The sequence below is a fragment of the Salvelinus fontinalis genome, chromosome 4, assembly GCF_029448725.1.
Source record: "Salvelinus fontinalis isolate EN_2023a chromosome 4, ASM2944872v1, whole genome shotgun sequence".
Classification (NCBI taxonomy): Eukaryota; Metazoa; Chordata; class Actinopteri; order Salmoniformes; family Salmonidae; genus Salvelinus; species Salvelinus fontinalis.
The window spans coordinates 66970229-66990865 of record NC_074668.1 but is presented as its reverse complement, the minus strand read 5'-3'; the positions used below and the strand labels follow the sequence as shown (position 1 = coordinate 66990865).

The 20637-nt window shown below is 43.1% G+C and overlaps 1 protein-coding gene across 4 annotated transcripts in view; it reads right to left on the bottom strand.

The window, feature by feature from the left end:
* The window catches only part of LOC129854261 (E3 ubiquitin-protein ligase Arkadia-like), a 40919-nt gene extending 25683 nt beyond the window's left edge, over nucleotides 1-15236 (bottom strand). For all 4 annotated transcript variants that reach the window (XM_055921087.1, XM_055921089.1, XM_055921088.1 and 1 more), the window contains exons 1-2: nucleotides 14803-15236; nucleotides 4028-5007 (exon numbers count right to left, since the gene is read on the bottom strand). In XM_055921087.1, coding sequence (XP_055777062.1) covers nucleotides 4028-4922 — 895 coding nt within the window. In that variant the 5' untranslated portion in view covers nucleotides 4923-5007; nucleotides 14803-15236. The remainder of the gene's footprint in view (nucleotides 1-4027; nucleotides 5008-14802) is intronic.
* Between the last annotated feature and the right edge of the window lie 5401 nt (nucleotides 15237-20637).

Here is a 20637-nt window from a genome sequence, read left to right as displayed (position 1 = left end):
CAGTGAGTGACCTCGGTAAAAATAAGAGAATGTGCTACATAATAATGACCGTGTGCAAGACTGAGATATGTGGGAGGGAAGCTCCTATTGCTACTCAACAGGAAATTCAAAATGTGCATATATAGTCTGAAACTTGAAATGTGTGTGTGCCGGGCCATTCTATAGCACCTTTTATAGACAGCGATGCACGCCCTCATTTGGATGTCTCAAAGTGAAACACATACATTAGAGCTCCATCAAAGCATGTATATTCATGGTAATTGGCCTCAGAAGTTCCTAAAGAGGCATATGAATATGAGAGGAAAAACCTGAAATGTTTCTTGAACATAGCCCTCTTTGATTCAGGCAATGTAAATTCATAAACATCCTAACAGGCTTGGCCATGGCCCAGGGGTCATATTCCAGCAAACCCTTGGGCTTAACTTCTATGTGTGTATTCCACTGCACAAGAGCTATGTTCAAAAGAATGGAAAACGCTGGACTTTACACCGCCTCTACCCGTGGCACCTACGAAGCTGCACAGAGCTCAAACACTGTGGACAGAATAAAAAAAGGGTAAAAACTGATTCTTCAATACCCACAGATACACCCACAGAGATGGTCGCCTCGCTTCGAGTCCTTAGGAAACTATGTAGTATTTTCTTTTTAAATGACTATCGCCACCCATAGCACTCACTTCTGTCATCATGACGTGCTTTGAGAGACTAGTCAAGGATTATATCACCTCCACCTTACCTGCCCCCCTAGACCCACTTCAGTTTGCATACCGCCCCAATAGGTCCACAGACGATGCAATCGCCATCACACTGCCCTATCCCAACTGGACAAGAGGAATACCTATGTAAGAATGCTGTTCATTGACTACAGCACAGCATTCAACACCATAGTACCCTCCAAGCTCATCATTAAACTTGAGGCCCTGGGTCTCAACCCCACACTGTGCAATTGTGTCCTGGACTTTGATGGGCCACCCCCAGGTGGTGAAGGTAGAAAACAACATCTCCACTTCGCTGATCCTCAACACTGGAGCCCCACAAGGGTGCGTTCTCAGCCCCCTCCTGTACTCCCTGTTCACCCAGGACTGCGCGGCCAAGCACGCCTCCAACTCAATCATCAAGTTCGCAGACGACACAACAGTAGTGGGCTTGATTACCAACAACGGTGAGACAGCCTACAGGGAGGTGGTGAGGGAACTCGTTAGTGTAGCGTCAGGAAAATCAACCTCTCACTCAACGTCAACAAAACAATATGATCGTGGACGTCAGGAAACAGCAGAGGGAGCACCTCACTATCCACATCGACGGGACAGTAGTGGAGAAGGTGGAAAGTTTGAAGTGCCTTGGCGTACAGATCACGGACAAACTGAAATGGTCCACCCACACAAACAGCGTGGTGAAGGCGGCACAACAGCACCTCTTCAACCTCAGGAGGCTGAAGAAATTTGGCCTGTCACCAAAAACACTCAAACTTTTACAGATGCACAATTGAGAGCATCCTGTCGGGCTGTATCATCGCCTGGTATGGCAAGCTCATCGCCTGGTATGGCAAGCGCACCGCCCTCAACCGCAAGGCTCTCCGGAGGGTGGTGCGGTCTGCACAACGCATCACCGGGGTCAAACTACCTGCCCTCCAGGACACCTTCAGCACCCGATGTCACAAGAAGGCCAAAAAGATCATCAAGAACAAAAACAACCCGAGCCACTATCTGTTCACACCGCTACCATCCAGAAGACGAGGTTTGTACAGGTGCATCAAAGCTGGGACCGAGAGACTGAAAAATAAATAACATCTCAAGGTCATCAGATTGTTAAACAGCCATCACTAACACAGAGAGGCTGCTGCCTACAAACAGACTCAAATCAGTAGCCACTTTAATAAATGGATCACTTAAAAAAAATGGATAACTTAAAAAAAACTACACTTTAATAATGTTTACATATCTTACATTACTCACCTCATATGTATATACTGTATTTTATACCATCTATTGCATCTTGCCTATGCCGCCTGGCCATCGCTAATCCATATATTTATGTATATATTCTTATTCCATCCCTTTACATTTGTATGTATTAGGTAGTTGTGAAATTGTTAGATTACTTGTTAGATATTACTGAACTGTCTGAACTATAAGCACAAGCATTTTACTACACTTGCATTAACATCTGCTAACCATGTGTATGTGACCAATAAAATTTGATACACCCCCAGATACACCCACACCCATCCTAGTCATGTGATATTGTGCTTTGTTCATAAAATAGCCTAGCTTTGACTGAGCTAATTCATCAATCAATATTTAGGCAGCTTTTCTCATTGCTGTTGAGCACACAGAGCGGGGAAGGTCAGGCACAAACCAAACTAGGCTCAGGGATTAAAATGGTCTCTTCCACGATCAGAGGAGGAATGTATCTTTTACTAGAGCTTAATTTTGATAGTTGTCTCTGAATAAAGTAACATTTTACTGAAGTCATGTGTTTGATAGTGTAACAAGCATTCGGTTGATGTTCACTTCCAAATCAAGTGTCTTTCCAAATAATGGGGGAGAGGGAGACCGTAAACAACACACAGTTCTGGCTAGAGTGAAAGTGCTGCCGGCCTGGTGAAAGAAATCCAAATTCTGAGTGTCTTCAAATAGCCCTGGTAGGACATCTTTCAGCAAGAAGGAACAAAAACATTGTAATGGTTGCTTGGCCCCCAGGCTACACATCTAATTTCCAGAGAACACCACAGAGGCCAAATATATTCCCCCCAATACAGTTACAGTGAGACTGAATAAAACTGTAGGAATAGGCTGTGTACACACTAAATGTATATTCTGAAGGCCATTCATGCATTCCTTTGCTCAGTCTTTTCTCTGAGGCAAAACATATGGAATTGATCTCAATTCTGAGCCAAGCGGATTCACCGAAGTTAGCTTGCATTAGATTCATTTGACATGAATGAATTTGACAACACATTTCTGGGGTGTGATGCAACAGACTTGGACTAATGTGGACAAAAGTATGAGATGTTTGGCTCTGCAACATCAGGAAGTCCATGACCTCCCCACCCCACCCCCACTCCATACTAACAAGGCCTGCAAAGCAGACAGCTGGGAAACAGAGCAGTTGGACAGGAGTGAACGGTGCTACGGGTGGAGTCTATCTGTGATTCAACTCTGGCTGGCTGGCTAACAGTGAGCGACTCCTTTGCCTGTGATCTGTTTTGTGGGGTGACAGGTAGACTAGTGGTTAAGAGCATTGGGCCAGTAACCGAAAGATCGCTGGTTCGAATCCCCGAGCCTAAGTGAAGAATCTGTCAGTCCCCTCGAGTCTAAGTGAAAAATCTGTCAGTGCCCTTGAGCAAGGCACTTAACCCTAATTGCGCCTGTAAGTCGCTCTGAATACGAGCATCTGCTAAATCACTAAAATGTAAAAATGTAATGATCAGTACAATTTACCCTGGTCAGAGCAGCTTCATGTCATACGTCATTGCAAGCTCAGTGTCAAAGGAGTGAGGAAGATTTTTCACTCTATGGGGATTGTGTGTGTGTTTTTTTATCACAAAATGCCAGCTATTGTTGTTGTGGGGGCAGGGGTGCTCATTCTGGAAGTGGGTTACTCTTTTGAATCGTAGATGGAGCCTAGATGGAACCTTTACTGACAAGTTGCTGAAATACCAGCCCCTTGTGTCACGTCTGAACAGTCTTGGCTATCATTGCAAACGTTGTAGTGCTGATATTTGGGAGCCTCTGCTATGTACATAGGCTGACAGTATGTGGGCTTGAGATTGCAGACCTGCGTAGGACAAAGGCAAAGCAGCTAGCGAGGTACTGCTCTGTGTCAGCTGTCATGGGCAGCGGGGCTGTATGGAGAAGAATGTGCTTCTGTATGCATAAATGTCCATATATACATGACATATTAAATGTTTGAATCCTTCGACTGTAATGTGTAATTCAAATAATATTATTTAAAAATATGTGTGTGTTTGCGCAAGAGAAAAGGTCCGAAGCACACACCAGAGTGCATAAGGAGGGTGAGTTTACCTGTGGCCACAGCTGTGCTGCTTGGCTGGCTGCTGCTGCTGCCATCTACATACAGCTCGTCCTCTGCCTCTGTGGACGAGGGTGAGGATGACTCGCTGGTCAGCTCCTCACTGGAGCTGCTGGTGCTGTGGAGCAGCGCGTACTTCCTGCGAGCGATTACCTCCCGCTTCTTCCTCTGGAGAAGTAGGCGCTCTTTCTGCTTCTGAGTCCGCTGGATGCCGCCGGGCCCAGGCTTCACAAACCGCTTCCTATGCAGTGACCGGCGCCCGCTCAGACACGGCCGCTTCAGCAGCACCGGCTCCACCTCCGACCGTGCCCACTTATGAGAGCGGCTTCCCCGAGTCCGACCCAGAATGGTGCGCAGACCCACCCCTGTCCCGCCTCCTGTGGTGGAGACCGGCGTCTGCTGTGGGGGCTGCGGTCCCCCTGCTGCTCCTGTCCCTCCAGCCTCAACCTCTTCCTCTGAGCTCAGAGTGTCTGAATCCCCGAAGCGCAGGCTGGAGGAGGGAGAGGAGGCACAGTCACTGAATGAGGACTCTGGGTTGCGTTCATCCTCGCTGCGGTGCTCCAAGAGATCTGGCTGGTGGCGCTGAAGGGGAAGAGAGCCCTCACTGACACGACCCTCCTTCAGGGAGCAATCCGAAGGCCCTGGCTGTTGGCTCTTGCGCTTTTTGCGTCCGGGCAGGCCCCTGTCTGGGTCTCTGCGGGCCCCTATGTCCCTCAGGGGCCGGTGCCTGGTCTCAGCACACAGTGGTGCAAACTCGCTGCCTGCCTTGCCGATCACCTCCATGTTGGCAGGGAAGCTCTTGGCTGTCTCCATGGGCTCTGGGTTGGCCAGCGGACCCTTCAGGTGCTCCTGTCTGCCCTGGGCCTCAGAGGGCACCTCGCTCTTCATGCTGCCTGGTCCACGCAGACGCAATGCCAACTAAACTTCCACTAGCTCCTATAGGTCCATTGGCGGGCCCGCAACTAACCTAGTTCTGTGAAACAAGAGAAGATAAATGTTAGACACGCTGAAAAATAATGATTGCACTTTGTTAATGGAGACAATTTATAAAACAGAAAGATGGGCTAAATGTATTATGATAATAATTACATGCTGTGGTAATATAGAGGCGCTCGCTATCTCATCGTGTACGAGGAGAAAAGCAAAAACAGTGCACCATGGTTTGTTTGTGAGAGCAAATTAATTGAGGCCTTGGGCTGAGTCAGTCGTGTAGCATTTGTTGTATTATCCACTCTTGGCAGTGCATGACTCAGACTGGGTGGTAATCTGGGACTAATCTCAGTATGTTCGCTAGGCTTGATGCTGTAATGAAGGAAACTGATAAGCAAAGTAAGGTCATGCAGCCTGGCAATATGGAAAAGGTGGAAACAAACACTGGAGCATATTTTTTACCAGCTCAATTCTATATTGTAGAGTGATAAAACCATGGAAAGGCTGCGTGGGGAGATTAGGAGACATTTTCATAATGGCCTTACCGGAACAGAATTGACTGGAGAACTCGCTTATCTATAGCTTCAGAAGGTACCAGGCTACAAGCAACCAATGCTAAGCATGCATCCCTTTGATATAGATCTTGTAAATAAAAACAAGCATGCTGGCATCAAAACACTAGCCTAGCGCAAACTCTTACCAAGATGGAAGATTCTAGGCCTTCATATAGGCCTAATCGCACCGCTTTCCTCCTATCCATCCACCCTCACCATTTATCATGCTTTCCCTCTCCATCCCTCACCATTTATCACACATCCTCCTTTCCTAAAATTGTCTAATCTAATCACACCGTTTCTACTTCAAAATAAGCCTTTCAGCAAGGGTAGGGCAGAGTAAAATGTATTCTGCTTCAGTGCAGTCACCTCAAGTCCTTTGAATTATGAAAGCAGCCATCTGTTTAAAAAGGCACGTTGGCTCAGTTCATTAGCCTACTTCTTAGTGTGGTATAACGTGCACACACAGCTGGCAGTGTGGTGTTGTTCTATACTTGATCCACCAGTAAACACGTCAAAACTGAGATTCAGAATAAAATCCTACTTCATGAGATGTGTTTTATTTATAAGACACAAGTGAGCTGAATTGGACATTGTTAGCTATTCTTTAGAAGCCTTATAATGGTTGGCCTAATGAAGCCGTACTGATTAAACAGTAATGTGTGAAGACATACTAATTGCCATTCTCCAGCCTGCAATATCCTGTGTATTGACACAAGGCTCAGTATGAAAACAATGAACTCTATGGTATAAAGCCTTGTTCACACTACAGGCCTTAATGCTCAAATCTGTTTTGTTTTTTAAAACCGCTTTGGAATACTGACTGTCCAAACAGCAAGTTACAAGTAATCAAATTGGATGTGTGGGAGTTTAGTCAAAATTATTTAGCTGACATGGCTACGCTAGTTGTCATTGTAACGACAGGTGTGGGCGCAGTAGAGTAGGCTGATAGAAAGCAGTAGCACCACCAATCACTCAGAAGTTATGAAGCAAGCTAAGGTGACAACAATGGCTGTCATGGACGTTTCCCAGTCGCTAAAAAATTTATAAATGCATCATGTAATAAGACATTAAGCCTTGAGGATAAGATGAGCCAACTTTCAAAACGAGTCCTTTTTGGCTAGCCACAGCAGTCAACTAGCTAGCCGTTTAGCTTTCTAGCACATTCACTAGTTTGTGTGTGTGGTAGGGGCATTTATTTATAATAATGACAATTACAACAATACTGAATGAACAACGAACACTTTTAATTTAACTTAATATATATTACATAAAAATCTATTTAGTCTGCAAAAACTTATGAAACGTGTTCAATTTGGTTTAAATAATGCAAAAACACAATGTTGGAGAAGAAAGTAAAAGTGCAATATGTGCCATTTAAAAAAGCTAACGTTTTAGTTCCTTACTCAGAACATACAGTTGAAGTCAGAAGTTTACATACACCTTAGCCAAATACATTAAAACTCAATTCTACACAATTCCTGAAATGTAATCCTAGTAAAAATGACCTGTCTTAGGTCAGTTAGGATCACCATTTTATTTTAAGAATGTGAAATGTCAGAATTAGAGTAGAGAAAATTATTTCAGCTTTTATTTATTTCATCACATTCCCAGTGGGTCAGAAGTTTAGATATACTCAATTAGTATTTGGTAGCATTGCCTTTAAATTGTTTAACTTGGGTCAAACATTTCGGGTAGCCTTCCACAAGCTTCCCACAATAAGTTGGGTGAATTTTGGCCCACTCCTCCTGACAGAGCTGATGTAACAGTCAGGTTGTAGACCTCCTTGCTCACACACGCTTTTTCAGTTCTGCCCACAAATGTTCTATAGGATTGAGGTCAGGGCTTTGTGATGGTTACTCCAATACCTAGACTTTGTTGTCCTTTATCCATTTTTTATTGTCATTGTCCATTTGGAAGACCCATTTGCGACCAAGCTTCAACTTCCTGAATGATGTCTTGAAATGTTTCTTCAATATATCCAGATAATTTTCCTCCCTCATGATGCCATCTATTTTGTGAAGTGCACCAGTCCCTCCTGCAGCAAAGCACCCCCACAACATGATGCTGCCACTCCCGTGCTTCACGGTTTGGATGGTGTTCTTTGGCTTGCAAACATCCCCCTTTTTCCTCCAAACATAACAATGGTCATTATGGCCAAACAGTTCTATTTTTGTTTCATCAGACCAGGGGACATTTCTCCAAAAAGTACAATCTTTGTCCCCATGTGCAGTTACAAACCGTAGTCTGGCTTTTTTTAAATGGCATTTTGGAGCAGTGGCTTCTTCCTTGAAGAGCGGCCTTTCAGGTTATGTCGATATAGGACTTGTTTTACTGTGGATATAGATACTTTGTACCTGTTTCCTCCAGCATCTTCACATGGTCCTTTGCTGTTGTTCTGGGATTGACTTGCACTTTTCGCACCAAAGTCCGTTCATCTCTAGGAGACAGAACGTGTCGCCTTCCTGAGCGGTATGACGGCTGCATGGTCCCATGGTGTTTATACTTGCATACTATTGTTTGTACAAATGAATGTGGTACCATCAGGTGTTTGGAAATTGCTCCCAAAGATGAACCAGACTTGAGATCTACAAAAAAAAATCTGAGGTCTTGGCTGATTTCTTTTGATTATCCCATGATGTTAAGCAAAGAGGCACTAAGTTTGAAGGTAGGCCTTGAAATACATCCACAGTTACACCTCCAATAGATTCAAATGACGTCAATTAGCCTATCAGAAGCTTCTAAAGCCATGACATAATTTTCTGGAATTTTTCAAGCTGTTTAAAGGCACAGTCAACTTAGTGTATGTAAACTTCTGACCCACTGGAATTGTGATGCAATGAATTATAAGTGAAATAATCTGTCTGTAAACAATTCTTGGGAAAATGACTTGTGTCATGCACAAAGTAGATGTCCTAACCGACTTGCCAAAATTATAGTTTGTTAACAAGAAATTGTGGAGAGGATGAAAAACGAGTTTTAATGACTCCAACCTAAGTGTATGTAAACGTCTGACTTCAACTGTATGAAAGCTGGTGGTTCTTTTTAACATGAGTCTTCAATATTCCCAGTTAAGAAGTTTTAGGTTGTAGTTATTATTTGGACTACTTCTCTCTATATCATTTGTATTTCATAGACCTTTGACTATTGAATGTTCTTGTAGGCACTTAAGTATTGCCAGCCTAATCTCGGGAGTTGATAGGCTTGAAGTCATAAACAGCGCTGTGCTTCAAGCATTGCGAAGTGCTGCTGGCAAACGGAGGAAAGTGCGGTTTGAATGAATGCTTACGAGCCTGCTGCTGCCTACCACCGCTCAGACAGACTGCTCTATCAAATCATAGACTTAATTAAAATAAACACAGAAATACGAGCCTTTGGTCATTAATATGGTCAAATCCGGAAACTATCATTTCGAAAACAAAACGTTTATTCTTTCAGTGAAATACGGAACCGTTACGTATTTTATCGAACGGGTGGCAACCCTCAGTCTAAATATTGCTGTTACATTGCACAACCTTCAATGTTATGTCATAATTATGTAAAAGTCTGGCAAATGAATTACGGTCTTTGTTAGGAAGAAATGGTCTTCACACAGTTCGCAACGAGCCAGGCGGCCCAAACTGCTGCATATACCCTGACTCTGCTAACAATGAACGCAAGAGAAGTGACACAATTTCAGGCACCACATTGACTATATGCAATGCAGGACAAGCTTGTTAAACTAGCAATATCATCAACCATATGTAGTTAACTAGTGATTATGTTAACATTGATTGTTTTTTTATAAGATAAGTTTAATGCTAGCTAGCAACTTACCATGACTCCTTGCTGCCTGCATTTGCGTAACAGGTGTTCAGCCTGCCACGCAGTCTCCTCGTGGATTGCAATATAATCGGCATCCAAAAATGCAGATTACCGATTGTTATGAAAACTTTAAAATCGGCCCTAATTAAATTGGCCAGTCCGATTAAACCGGTCGACCTCTAGTGTGTGGTTGTCAAACTAACATGTTCTATCTAATCTAACTGTCAGAGTAGCTAGCAAGCAACAAGATATGCCAAATAGCAGTCTAAAAACCAGTTGAGGGCAAATAAATCAGATTTGACCCTTCAGACAAGTCGCAAGGCCAGGAATCAGATTTGTATCTGCTTTCAAACCATGTAGGGTGGTTTCAAATGTGGCTTGTAATATCAGATTCCATGTCCTTTTTGGCTGTTCAGACTGCAGGAAAAGGACATTTGCATCAGATATGCAAAAAAAAAGAAGGGATTTGAGTCACTTCAAACTGCCAATGTGAACACGGCTTTAGTGGCATAGGTTCTAAGAATGCACACATTATTGTAAGTGAAGGTTCTGTTCTGTCTAATCATCAAACACATGAATTTACTGTTAGTCGGGCCCCATAAAATCTGCGATGCGGAGAATGATGGCGAAATCACCGAATCCAGATATTAAAACGGAATTCAACAATATTCAAATACATATTGAACTTCGTAGGGAATCAATGATATCGTGAGTATTTGTTTAGCAAACTCTACCATAATGTCTGCTATAATAACAGCATTCTCTTGCTAGCTGCTCACTTGAATTAAAGTGTAACTACACTCCAAAAAATAAATATCTTAGATTCTTCCCAGACCTAAAGAATTGTCTCCTGGTGTGGTTAAGCATTTTTGTGTACTTAGAAAAACAACAAAATTGGATGTTCTATTAAAACGTGTTGTTTTGAGAGCGAAAACCAAACAAAAACAGGAACATTTCAGAAGCCTGGGAAAACTAAAGAGAAAACAATGAGAGAGAAACAAATTGGGCAAAAATGTAAACAGATTTTATAGGGCTCTACGGTAGCACATCTCAGGCAAAGAGAAATTAAAGCACCCAGCAACAGTGGTCAGTTGAATTCCATTCGTTGACCCTGAGATCTTGATGTTACACAACACCACACGACGTGAACATGCAGCACTATTAGCTTATTTAGTGATCATAAAGTGTGTTAAAATCTGCACCAGGAAAGTAGTGCAGAGTGTAATTTGGTGTGTGAGCATACACTAGAATGCAAACCGACTGGGTGCCTGGGGTGGAAGCCACTCCCCCCACCCATTGTTTGGACAAGAGTGATTCTAGAGTTATGGATGTTACATTTTCATGGAAAACCACAAATTTAAAATGTCTCACAGAATGGACAAAATATAAATTAAAAGTTTGCTGTGTTTGTCTATAGCACCCTTTCGGGGGAGTGTATACAATATTGGCATGTTGGTTTCACTTTAAAAGGACAACATGACTTTCTCAGGTTGACATGCCGCTGGAATTCTCCATATGCATATTAAACCCCATTGACCCATGAGTAGGTAGAAGCCTGCAGGAAACATAAGGATTGTGTGGGTGCTTGTCTTCAAACAGCAGCTGAACCCTGAGCGGGTCAATCACTAGGGATCATCACAGTAGGTAGGTAAGCATTCAAATCCTGCATTTACCAAATATAAACTGAGCAGACCTTCCAGCCAAAGAAAGCACAGGTTAGTGTAGAAACCCTGCCATGTAGGCTGGCAGAGGACTGAAGTCAGATTTAATGCCGGTAGGGCTGGAATCCAAACTGACAAGTTTCCTCACGAATCCTCCACAGCTCGAGGATTCGTGTAGCCCTGAGTTGACTACCATTAAAACACGATATCCACCTCACAAACTAGACAACAGGAGAGGGTATCTGGCCAGGAGCCCTCAATGTGTAGCCTAGCCTACTAAAGCAAACTAACATTGACAGTAGCACTGAACAAATACCTGATACAGTATTCATGAAAACACTCATGTATCATGTCTGTGTTTCCATCTCATGAGCAAAGAGAAAATAGAAGATGCCGCAGGTGGAGACTTCTGGGAACTGGGGCGTTCTGAGATGCCCCCTCCCTGGGTTCCGATGTATAACTGCTGCCAGGGAACCAAAGCCCCAAACCACAATCCTCTGGGGCTCCCCCTGTGAGCCACTGATGAGCTCCTGTGCCACAGAGCGAGCAATGCATGACACTCAGCAACACAGCAGCCTCAGTGGACAGCCACCTTGGCAATCAATCCCCCCTGGCACCAAGGTGGAGACATTTCAGAGGAGAGGGCGTTTATGGGTAACTGCTTTAATTCATTCCTTGAGGAGCACAATGCAGACATATCTTGAGCTTCACAGTACACAGTTTCAGCAATGGCTGCAGAAAAACCAAATCTACCACCTACGCAAGGACACACATAAATTATTAACCTATCCCAAACCTTTACCTAATTTAGCTTTTACTATTTTTAGTGCAGGTTTGTCAATGTGTTCTGTGCAAGGTGTGACTCAAATTGTGAGGTGTATCAGAACTCATTATGCAGTAACTCTACAAGTCAATAATTGTAGAAAACGCCACAGCAGTGCAATGAACTGCAGAACAGGAAGTTACACATTCTTGTCTCTACAAAAGGTAGCCAACATGTTAGCCAAGAAACAAAAAGCGCACAGCTTTGATTAAGCAGGCACAGTACTTCATACATTGCCGCTACGACATGCCCTTCTGAGAAGCTAATATGTCATCCTCATCACAATCACAGGGATTCTTCCATCTAATGTCGTATGACGCAACCAGCACTGCTAACATTGACAGCATTACATACTGCAAAGGTGACGGAAATCCCCTAATGCACTGACAAGAACGGCCTTTTGTATAAACTAATTTTTGCATTCAAAGAAGGAACACCTAGACAACCTTTGAGTGATTAAGCATCGGTTTCCTATTAGCGTATGGTACTATAGGACTAGATCCTTGATAATTTTAGGAAATGGCAGAACACCGTTAGAATTATATGAGCTAGAAATAAACGTAATTGTAGCTACACACATTCCCTTGTAACTATGGCAGCTTCTAAAACCCACTGGATGCCTTATTGCAGAGCAGTGGCACAGTTATAGAATGATAATAGTGTGGCCCATTTCAGCATTCTCCCTCAGCATGTTTTCTTTGGTCAGTTTTCGTTTGACTTGATAACAGTGATATGACTGTTCATCAGAAGTAATCACGTCTGTTCTGCCCACAGAATTTTAGTAGTATTGAAATAGGCCTACATCATGGCACTATTATCTCAAGCCTGTATTTGAGATGTCCAAGCTTTTTCTTATAATAGCTCGCCTAATTTCAGTTTGTGACAAAATAAGCAAGTATAGTGTAGATTGTACCATTGTACCATCTAAACCGGTGAAATATATGTTCCATAACCAAACATCTCGTATTTTCAGCTCCTTGAAGCTGGTGTACAAAACCGAAAGTAAAAGACGCAAAAACTAACTTTAATAACGTAAGCATAGAAATAGAACATAGAACAGAGCTACCGCTTCCAATTCCCCGTTTCCACGGGCACTTGAAATTTGGTCCAGATTCGACCTGGGTCGAGGGAAACCCGGGCCAGCGCAGCCTAATTTCACAACTGGCGCCAGCTCGATTCGATTTCGGGTTGGTGACGCCATTACTATGCAACCACCAAGCTGTTCACTGCTGGATGCGGATACGTTAAGCTAGCTTGTCTGGGCTGGTTGCTGTTAGCTAGCACATGGACAAGCAGTACTGCAGTAGCTATACATAACACAAATTACCATAATAGCTGGGTCCTTTATTCATTATTACACTACACAAACTTTTATGAGAACTGTCAGTCCTCAAATGCTAGCTACCTAACCTTAGCTAGCAAATCAGAGTAGAAACAAGCTAGATAACGTAAGCTAGCAGGAATTTTTGCTAGCCAGGTCGTATTGAAAGCTAGCTAGCTAATAGCCAATACCATGGGAAGCAAGGTAGGAATTATTAGTTATGCTAACAACAACGCCAACAAGCTAAATACATGGTTGGCTGGCACGAGTATAGGGTAACGTTTGTTACAGCATTGTGAGGGTGAATTAAATTATTCAACATCTTGTTCGCAAGCAACATCAGCGAAGCCAGCTACCTAGCAACATGACATAATTTATCATTTCTGGGGGGTGGAAATGCAATTTGAGCTAACCCACCAAGGCCAGGCCAGCCTGGGTTGACTTCAAAGTGCCAATGAAAACGGGGATTTAGTGTTTCTTTCAATGAGAATGACAGATCTGTAACTCATATTTCTATGTGTAATTGTTCGGGTTGCCCAACAAGTTACATATTGCAGCTTTAAATCAACCCAGTGATGTGTTATTGTTCTTCAAATTGTCACTATGAGATGGGTTGTCTTCTATCATAGAGTGCCATCAACGCAAAAGTAATGGCATCAACATCGTGAACACAAACCAAAACATGTAATGAGGGAATAATTATTGGTGCTTCTTATACTGGAACAGTACAGAGAATTTAGGGCAGGATAATTAACGATTGACTGGTCCCAAGTGTACACATCAAGTTTCCTAACAATAAGTCATTCGGTTGACAATGTTCTCCTTCATGCGATTGAAAAAATAATAATAATTGACAGTATTTGCCTAATGTTTTCTGGCTTGTACTAGGCCTCAATCTGAGATATTTCCTAATTTTGGTCTATGGCTCTTTAGGTACGTAACCATACTAATTGTACAAGCCTGTCTATGTATTTAATCTTTATACATAATGCATCAAGATTACAACCAAAGCCATACCATAATTCAAATGACCGCTGCAAATGTCTTCAGCATTTAGTTTTCTTCTCTAGCAATATTAACGTAAATCAACAAACCTAACACGCTACCAGGCTGATTTGACAGCGCAGTTCCATTACTTGAAAAGAATGTGATGAACATTCATCATCATCCTCCTCTCTGATGTGTCTGCCACAGATACAAAACATTTTGATGTTGCCCAACGTTATCCAGCACTAGTAAGCTAACGTTTAATTTAGTCAGTTATACGTGTAATTGTCTTATTTGGTTAACTTAACGTTCTCTATTTGGGTTATACGTCCGAGTTCATCGTAAAATGTAATAAAGAAATGGTTATAGCTACATGGCCTTGGCTAACTAGTTTACTTAGTTAGCAAGATGGTTTCTAATGAACTCGCTGATAAGATCATATTTGCTAATAACAAATGTAGCTAGCTATCTAACTCGTTAACGTTAGCTAGCCAACCCCAAAATGGCTCACAAAAGACATTTTAGCTACTACCGTACCACGCTAACATTAACTACTGAATCTTCAGAGCAAACAATAGCTTGCTAGTTAGCTACAGTACGCTGGCTACTGTCTGGTCGTGTTAGCCAGCTAACGTTGAGAGAAAAACAAAGACAGTTATCTAGCTAGCTATATTGACTCAACACATACCTGTACTCTCTTGAAAGTGGGCTTCTGTGTTATTTCGTGGCTCCCTTTGAATTGCATATGTCCTGGATGAACTTACATAAGGGACACAAGTAAATCGCGATCGAACGACAGTCACCGGGTAGTGAAACTGACAACAGGAACAAAATCGAAGTGGGCCCGTGGCAATACCAACGTCGTTACAAATCAGCGCCTGGCTAAAGAACCGAGAGAAAAATACTTGAATTTTTTCCTGGCTCTATGTTGCAAATTAACACGCTACGCAATACATACTGTTTTTTTACGATAAAACACACATTCTATTTGCCATCAGGGCCCTCGATGAAGTCCCCATTCCTGCCTCTTCGAGGCGACCACTGTTGTTTACCCAGGTCGACTCGTCCGTTTACTCTCGCTGGCACCTAGGTTGGGTTGCTGGACTTATGTGAAGCTAGCCACAATAAGGATTAGCCACAAAGGTGCCTGGTATTTGCGATTCGCCTTCAAAATAAATGTCCCCCATTGAAACACGCAAATGGATACAAATAGTGGAATAATGCCATATTGGGAATATATCCTGCTAAACAAGGCTGGAATGTTGTTCATTAAATCTAACAAAAGACAACTAGTTAATTTGACCAAAACAAATTGAAGTCGCACTGTGAATGTATTCGATTTCAGAACTGCGTTGGTGACATTCGTATATGCCCTGTACAGCCTTATCTATTGATGTTGGGTCCATGAAATGGGGTATCAGCCTATTCGTGACACCCACAGAACACAACTGTGAAGAGTCTACACAAATATGAGTGTTTTAACACTTATTGCGGGACTTTGACACCGGTGTGAACTGACACACATTAGCTCACCAGTCAACCTACTATGTGTATTTACATTCATATTGAAATGTACAGCCTTACCCATGGATCTTGGGTCCATGAAATTCTACGTCGCAAATATTTCTGTAAACTCTTCAGCGTTGTGTTCTGTGGGTGTCACTGAGTAGGCTGATACCCCATTTCATGGAGCCAAGAGCCATAGTTAAGGATATAAATCAAATCAAACTTTGTCACATGCACCGAATATTTTTTTCATTTTTTAAATTTAACTAGGCAAGTCAGTTAAGAACAAATTATTATGTACAATGACGGCCTACCGGGGAACAGTGGGTTAACTGCCTTGTTCAGTGGCAGAAAGACAGATTTTTTACCTTGTCAGCTCGGGGTTTCGATCCAATACAACAAGTGTAGACTTTACCGTGAAATGCTTATTTACAAGCCCTTAACCAACAGTGCATCTCAAGAAGAGTTTAGAAAATATTTACCAAATAAACGAAAGTAAAAAATAATAAAAAGTAACACAATAACATAACAATAACGAGGCTATATACAGGGGGTACTGAGTCAGTGTGCAGGGGTACAGGTTAGAGATCATTTGTACATGTAGGTAGGGGTGAAGTGACTATGCATAGATAATAAACATAGTAGCAGCAGTGTACAAAACAAATGGGGGGCAATGTAATAGTCCTATAGCCATTTGATTAGTTCTTCAGCAGTCTTATGGCTTGGGGGTAGAAGCTGTTAAGGAGCCTTTTGGTCCTAGACTTGGCACTCTGGTACCGCTTGCCGTGCGGTAGCAGAGAAAACTGTCTATGACTTGGGTGACTGGAGTCTCTGACAATTTTATGGGCTTTCCTCTGACACCACCTATTATATAGGTCCTGGAATGCAGGAAGCTTGGCCCCAGTGATGTACTGGGCCGTACGCACTACCCTCTGTCGAGCCTTAAGGTCAGATGCCGAGCAGTTGCCATACCAGGCGGTGATGCAACCGGTCAGGATGCTCTCGATGGTGCAGCTGTAGAATTTTTTGAAGAACTGGGGACCCATGCCAAATCTTTTCAGTCTCGAGGGGGAAAAAGTTTTGTCGTGCCCTCTTCACTACTGTCTTGGTGTGTTTGGACCATGATAGATCGTTGGTGATGTGGACACCAAAGAACTTGAAACTCTCAACCCGCTCCAGTACAGCCCCGTTGATGTTAATGGGGGCCTGTTCGGCCCACCTTTTCCTGTAGTCCACGATCAGCTCCTTTGTCTTGCTCACACTGTACATTGCAATATGCATGTCAATACGCACAATAAGCTGGTTACCTATTGATCTTGGGTCCATGAACTGGGGTATCAGCCTAGTCGTGACACCCACAGAACACAACTCTGAAGAGTTTACACAAATATTAGCGTTGTTGTTCTTCTTGTGGGACTTTAACTGTGGGATATCACCTCACTATCCAGCCTATTGTGCGTATTGACATGCATATTGCAATGTACAGTGGGGGGGGGGGGGGGGGATTTCCCACAGTCAAAGTCTTGCAATTAAAGCTACGACGCTAGTATTTGTGTGAACTCTTCACAGTTGTGTTCTGTGGGTGTCACTGAGTAGGCTGATACCCCATTGCATGGACCCAAGATGATGATCCATAGGTAAGGGAATACATAGCAATATGAATGTCAATACACAGTAGGTTGACTGGTGATCAAAATCCCGGTATGTATAGATATTGGTGATAGTGCACGATAGCTACGTCAATATTGCGAGCCGTGAGGAGTAATGGCGGCTGGTAGAGCTTTGAGTTGACTCGACAAATTCAAGATAGAAGAACCATTTAAACCGTTTGCTATTACAGCGGATGAAGGTGCGGGAAAAGCGTGGAGATGTGGGAATGAACAGCAAGGAAGAAAGAAAGCAGTTGAGTGTAGAGGGAAGCTGTGTGGTGAGGAAGACTGGCATCAAGTACAAAAAGAAAAAAACGCAACCGGTTGCAAAACATTTTTACTTGACGAGAGTGAGGATGAATTACCTGCGTTTCAATGATTGAGTCTCTGACGTGATCGTCCTGTCCGGGTTGACGCCCCCCTTGGGTTCGTGCCGTGGGGGAGATCTTCGTGGGCTATACTCAGCCTTGTCTCAGGGTACTAAGTTGGTGGTTGAAGATATCCCTCTAGTGGTGTGAGGGCTGTGCTTTGGCAAAGTGGGTGGGGTTATATCCTGCCTGGTTGGCCCTGTCCGGGGGTATAGTCGGACGGGGCCACAGTGTCTCCTGACCCATCCTGTCTAAGCCTCCAGTAATTATGCTGCAATAGTTTGTGTCGGGGGGCTAGGGTCAGTCTGTTATATCTGGAGTATTTCTCCTGTCTTATCCGATGTCCTGTGTGAATTTAAGTATGCTCCCTCTAATTCTCTTTCTCTCTTCTCTCGGAGGACCTGAGCCCTAGGACCAAGCCTCAGGACTAACTGGCCTGATGACTCCTTGCTGTCCCCAGTCCACCTGGTCATGCTGCTGCTCCAGTTTCAACTGTTCTGCCTGCGGCTATGGAACCCTGACCTGTTCGCCGGACGTGCTACCTTGCCCCGGACCTGCTGTTTTCAACTCTTTCTCTCTATCGCACCTGCTTTCTCTAACTCTGAATGATCGACTATGAAAAACCAACTGACATTTACTACTGAAGTGCTGACCTGTTGCACCCTCTACAACTACTGTGATTATTATTATTTGACCCTGCTGGTCATCTATGAACGTTTAAACATCTTGGCCATGTACTGTTATAATCTCCACCCGGCACAGCCAGAAGAGGACTGGCCACCCCTCAGAGCATGGTTCCTCTCTATGTTTCTTCCTAGGTTCCTGCCTTTCTAGGGAGTTTTTCCTAGCCACCGTGCTTCTACATCTGCATTGCTTGCAGACATTTAACATTTTAGATTTGGCTAGAAATTCTAAAGGAAATTATCTTAACAGAGTGAAATGTCCTCCTGTGTGCTACCTATATCCATGAAGACAGCTTCTCCATCCTAGAGGGAGAGGTCAATCATTTCCAGGCCCTGGACACATGCTAGTCTGTGGTAACCTAAATGCCTGAACTGGACAAGAACCTGACATTCTCAGCACACAGGGGGACGGACAGCTACCTGAAGGTGACAGTATTCCCTCCCAAATATGCACCCCTAGACACAACTACGACAAAACAACCAACAAAAATGGGTCACAAGTCTTGTAGCTCTGTTGCACGCTGGGTCTGTACATAGTCAATGGTAGGCTTCAAGGGGACTCCAACACTAGGTACACCTACAGCTCATCCCTTGGCTGTAGTACTTTAGATTACTTTATCACAAACCTCAACCTAGAGTCTCAGTCAGACCAATGAGCGTTCACAGTCATACCAATGACACCCCTATCAGATCAAATCAACATCACAGCCTACTTGAACAGAATAATACTCTATCATGAGGTATCAAAGCCAACCAAACTGCATACTGTTAAGAAGATGGAAGGAAAGAAGAAACCTACCACAAAACTATTGGGCAACAACAAATCCAATCCCATTAAGACATCTTCCTGGACAAAACATTTCACTGCAATAGTGAAGCTATAAACTTGACAGTAGAAAGCCTAAACGGTATATTTTACCTTTCATTTTCTCTATCAAGTCTAAAAGTGTCAAGCAGACAACCTAAGAAAATTAACAACAATGACAAATGGTTTGATGAAGAATGCAAAACCCTAAGAAACACATTGAGAAACATATCCAACCAAAAGCACAGAGATCCAGAAAACCACAGCAGAATTAGGACGTTACCCGCTAGTTGTCAAAATCGAGAAAAGAGCTGTTAAATTCTACAACCACCTAAAAGGAAGCAATGCCCACACATTCCACCACAAAGCCCTCACCTAATGAGAGATTAACCCAGAGAAGAGTCCCCTCAGCCAGCTGGTTCTGTTCACAAACACAAACAGACCCCACAGAGCCCCTGGACCACAACACAATTAGACCCAATCAAAAAAGATAACTATTTGACACACTGGAAAGAATCAACAAAAATCCGTACTATATTCTTACTATAACTATTTGCACATTGCTAAAACACTGTACATAGCTGATAATATATAGTAACACTTGAAATCACAGGAGGTTGGTGGCACCTTAATTAGGGAGGATGGGCTCGTGGTAATGACTGGAGCGGCATAGGTGGAACGCTATCAAATACATCAAACACACGGTTTGATGCCATTCCATTTGCTCTGTTCCAGCCATTATTATGAGCTGTCCTCCCCTCAACAGCCTCCACTGTGAAATGTCTTTATCTTTTTAAAACCTTTTTGAATGCAATATTTACTGTTAAATTGGAATATTTTTTTGTTGTTGTTTTGTGTCTTCTCACTTTTGTTTATTTTACTTGCTTTGGCAATGGAAATGCATGTTTCCCATGCCAATAAAGCCCATTTGAATTGAAATGATAGGAATAACATGGGTTTCAGTAAGGTTGGGTTCTTAGCATTCATATCCATGGTTATCAACTGTATCGCAGAAATGGAACGTGAATCACAGAAAATATATGTTGGGGTGGCAACTGCAGAGAAGTACTTGGGTGTACAATATTTTGTTGCAGAGGACAAGGTGTGTTGAAAGATAGGGTCCAGTCCTCCCAGGCTGTCAGTCTGGTGTAGGATCAGATAGGGCCAAGTAGTGGAATAGGGGTGAGGTTTTAATGGGTGTAGGGTTAGTTGGTACAGTGATTTTTCTTCCCCTTTGTGTCACAAAGTGTAATGAATTTGCACTCAAGAACAGTAGGTAGAAACAAAGGGCTATATAAGAGAAATAGATGAATACGGTGGCGGCATGCACTTTAAACGTTTGTTTGCGGACCGCCATGATATCATAGAAGAAGAAGATAGATTAATAATGAGGCCGTGACCAGCCTCCCACTCCAGTAGGTGGCAGTGTATGCATATTTCAGTTGGAAGCGATCCGCCAATACACATTTTGAGAATAACTTTGGGGTCATTGCGTGAGCATGCGTGCTTCCC